The 3,186-nt window shown below is 50.2% G+C and overlaps 2 protein-coding genes across 2 annotated transcripts in view; one reads left to right on the forward strand and one right to left on the reverse strand.

Annotated features, from left to right (window-relative positions):
* LOC104985516 (testis-specific Y-encoded-like protein 5) overlaps nucleotides 1-346 on the reverse strand; it is a 17,618-nt gene extending 17,272 nt beyond the window's left edge. The window contains exons 1-2 of the mRNA XM_010835730.1: nucleotides 269-346; nucleotides 13-205 (exon numbers count right to left, since the gene is read on the reverse strand). Of these exons, the coding sequence (XP_010834032.1) occupies nucleotides 13-205; nucleotides 269-346 (271 nt within the window). The remainder of the gene's footprint in view (nucleotides 1-12; nucleotides 206-268) is intronic.
* The window catches only part of SLC25A15 (solute carrier family 25 (mitochondrial carrier; ornithine transporter) member 15), a 33,021-nt gene continuing 29,947 nt past the window's right edge, over nucleotides 113-3,186 (forward strand). Inside the window, exons 1-2 of the mRNA XM_010835655.1 lie at nucleotides 113-258; nucleotides 2,636-2,760. Of these exons, the coding sequence (XP_010833957.1) occupies nucleotides 2,706-2,760 (55 nt within the window). The 5' untranslated portion in view covers nucleotides 113-258; nucleotides 2,636-2,705. The remainder of the gene's footprint in view (nucleotides 259-2,635; nucleotides 2,761-3,186) is intronic.

Raw genomic sequence — 3,186 nt, forward strand, 5'->3', positions numbered from 1 at the left:
CGGGGATCCCGCGGTCGCCCCTTTCCCGCGCTCGGCCCTGGACTTCCCCGTAGACCCTCGGGCCCCGCGGCCTCCGGCGCGCCGCGGTCACCGCCCGGGAAAGGTTGTCCTCCTTTGCCCCGCTAGTCGTGTCACCCAGCCTCCTGGCTCCGCGCGGCGCCGCGCAGGGCGGAGGCGCGTATGAATGGGAGACTTGGGCAGGTTGCTGGGTAGAGTCAGCGGACGTTTAGAGCCGGGAAGAAGTTGGAAGTCGTCTCCGTAAGCTAACCCTTTGGGCGGACCGGGATCCCGAGCCCCCGAAGCGGGAGCTCCGGTCTCGGCTGCTAAGCGGGAGACTGGTTTGCATCCTTGCGCCCCTAGGGCGCCCCTCTCTGGGCGCTCTGATGGCGGGCGGCCTCCCCTCACCCCAGCTTCGGCCTGAAGCTGGAATCTTCCCTAAACTGTGATCTGGTGGGGGAAGGCGGGGGTCCTCGGATTCTCCCGCACAAGAAATGAATTTCCCCGAGGAATGGGAAATGTACATGGTCTTCTGGAGTGGGACTCCGCTGTAGTTTGAAAGAAGGATAAAGGGACTCCGCAAGGTTCAGTTTTTCTGTTTCAGTTGGTACCGAAGGCTCATAAATCAGTCTAACTCAGGTTGGTCAGTCTTGCCGCCCTCAAACCATATGTCTTCCTCAAGCCAAAGCCATGCATAGTTTGAAACTCACATCTTCTGAGTTAATCTGTCAGTTTCCATCACTGTTAACAGTCCTAATGATTCTACAAGTAGTTATGTGCAGGAGTTGATGTGTTTAAGTCTGACTTGCCTAAAAGGGTTAAATTCGCTTTGATGACATAGTAACATCTGCTATGCCTCTTTCTTTCTAAGAGAGAAATGTACCCCCCCCCCCGCCTGCCACGCAAATGAACCCCTTTGGATTGCCACCATCTGTGGCTCCTTTTCCCTCTAAAATGCAGGGTTGAGTGCTTTTTCTCCTTTTGATCAGGTGGGGATACTTTGGAATTAAGTATTGGTTGATAAGCACAGACCCAAAAGGTAAGACTTTCATTGAATGCTGTCTGTCGCAGACTTGTATGACCTTGGATGAGCCATTGGCTTCCTCTGGCCTCAGTTTTTCCATTTGGAAAAGGAGGAGATTGGATTAGGACCCTGATATCCTTCTCTCACTACTGGATGGTCCCCGTCTTATCAACATTAGTCATTGGCACTGCCTCTGCAGGCCTGTCGGTAACATAAAGTCTGTGGTTTTTATGTCTGAGTTAGTTGCTTTATAAAATGCTGTACTTTTGTTGCTAGTTTTAACACTTTTTTTAAAGGGAGATTCTTGGTGTCTGGTCATTGACAACATATTTTAAGCGGTTGAAAAACTTCTTGGTGGCTAAAATTATTTTCTGCTGGTGATTAGGGTGAGGTTGTTATTCATGGATCATTCAGCCCACCCACCCCCTCTGAGAGGTGGCCTGACTGGGTGTGGTATCTTCGGTGTGACGGTTAAAAAGCGTTCCTTGTTACTCACACGTAAGAATATTCTGTTAAAGAACTATCTCTTCTTTTCTAGTCAATATTTATTTAAGTCAATTCCATGGCAACGGTTGATTTTTTTGTTTTGTTTTATTTGTCTAAAGGTAGAAAAGTAGACTCTGATTTTCCCAAACTTCTAGACTCCAGCTCAAACCTACTGAATCAAGATCTCCAGGAGAGCGGCCTGGTTATTTGAATATTTAACAAGTGTCCCAGCTGATTCTTATCAAGCAAATTTGGGGGCAATGGAGCAGGTGTTGCTACTCAAAATACAGTTAACACCAGGCATTATCAACCTCACCTAGGAGCACGTCGGGCAGGCAGCGTTTCTGGTCCCACTTGAAGCCAATCACATCAGAATCCGCCTTTTAATAAGGTCCCCAGGTGATCTGTGCGCACGTTTATGTTGAGAGGCTCTGGAGGGAAGTCTGATGACGGGAATGTTTGCTGCTAATGTTTTGTAGTTCTAAGAACTCCTGGTGCATATTCACAGTTTATCATTGTATTTATCCAATATGGCTATTTCTGATTGCTCTCAGATTATGATAGTATAGACAGAGACCTTGTATAGACAGGGACCTCCAGCTTTACGGGCCCAGGGGCCCCCCCTACTGGTGGCAGAGTAGGCATTCAGACCCAAGCAGGTGTCACTTGGCAGAGCTCCTAACTCATTCCTTTTCAGACCTCCTGCTTTGTGGCATTCTTTTAGGGTCTCAGGCTGCTGTCTGAATTTGGAACAGAGCCTAGTGGATTGAGAGTTCAACCTAGGCCTCTGAAAAACTGGTTTGATGGGACTTGTGGTGTCTGCTTGGCTTGGTTGTTTGGCCTTTGTTTCTGAGAGTTTCAGAAAAGTTGGTTGAAGTCCCCCCACCTGTTGATGGAGCAGTGATACTCAGAAAAGGTTTTCAATCTCTTGTGTTTTTTATGGGGAGGTGATGGGTAGGGAGAAGGGGAGGCTGATGACTGAGCTGCTCTGACCCCCTTAGCCCCCTCCTCTGGAGCCACTCCAAGCCAGTTTCCCAGTTCCGTGAGGTTCAAGTCCAGTAGCTGGGCAGCCTAGAGAAAGGGGGGCTGCAGAGGCCCGACTGATGGTGAGCTCTGGCTTCCTCCCAGGGATATGAGGTGCCCATCATAAGCTCCAGAGAGTCACCCTCCACAGAGCCCAACAGAGGAGCGGGAGAATATGAAATCCAACCCTGCCATCCAAGCTGCCATTGACCTCACGGCTGGGGCCGCAGGTAAGGCCAGAGAAAACCCCGTTCTCTGATCCTCAAGTACCTTCTGGGAGTGAGATCCAGTGAGCACATTGCCTCTGTCACTCCAGGACCTTGTAATGAATCCGCTTAACGGGAATGTAATACTGTGTTGCAAGTACAGCAGAAGGTAGGCGTTACGTATATACAGTGGAATGTTCAGTTCAGTCGCCCAGTCGTGTCCGACTCTTTGCAACCCCATGAATCGCAGCACGCCAGGCCTCCCTGTCCATCACCAACTCCTGGAGTTCACCCAAACTCATGTCCATCGAGTCGGTGATGCCACCCAGCCATCTCATCCTCTGTCGTCCCCTTCTCCTCCTGCCCCCAATCCCTCCCAGCATCAGGGTCTTTTCCAATGAGTCAGCTCTTCGCATCAGGTGGCCAAAGTATTGGAGGTTTCAGCCTCAG

Source organism: Bison bison, unplaced genomic scaffold (assembly GCF_000754665.1).
Source record: "Bison bison bison isolate TAMUID 2011002044 unplaced genomic scaffold, Bison_UMD1.0 scf7180017864048, whole genome shotgun sequence".
NCBI classification, from domain to species: Eukaryota; Metazoa; Chordata; class Mammalia; order Artiodactyla; family Bovidae; genus Bison; species Bison bison.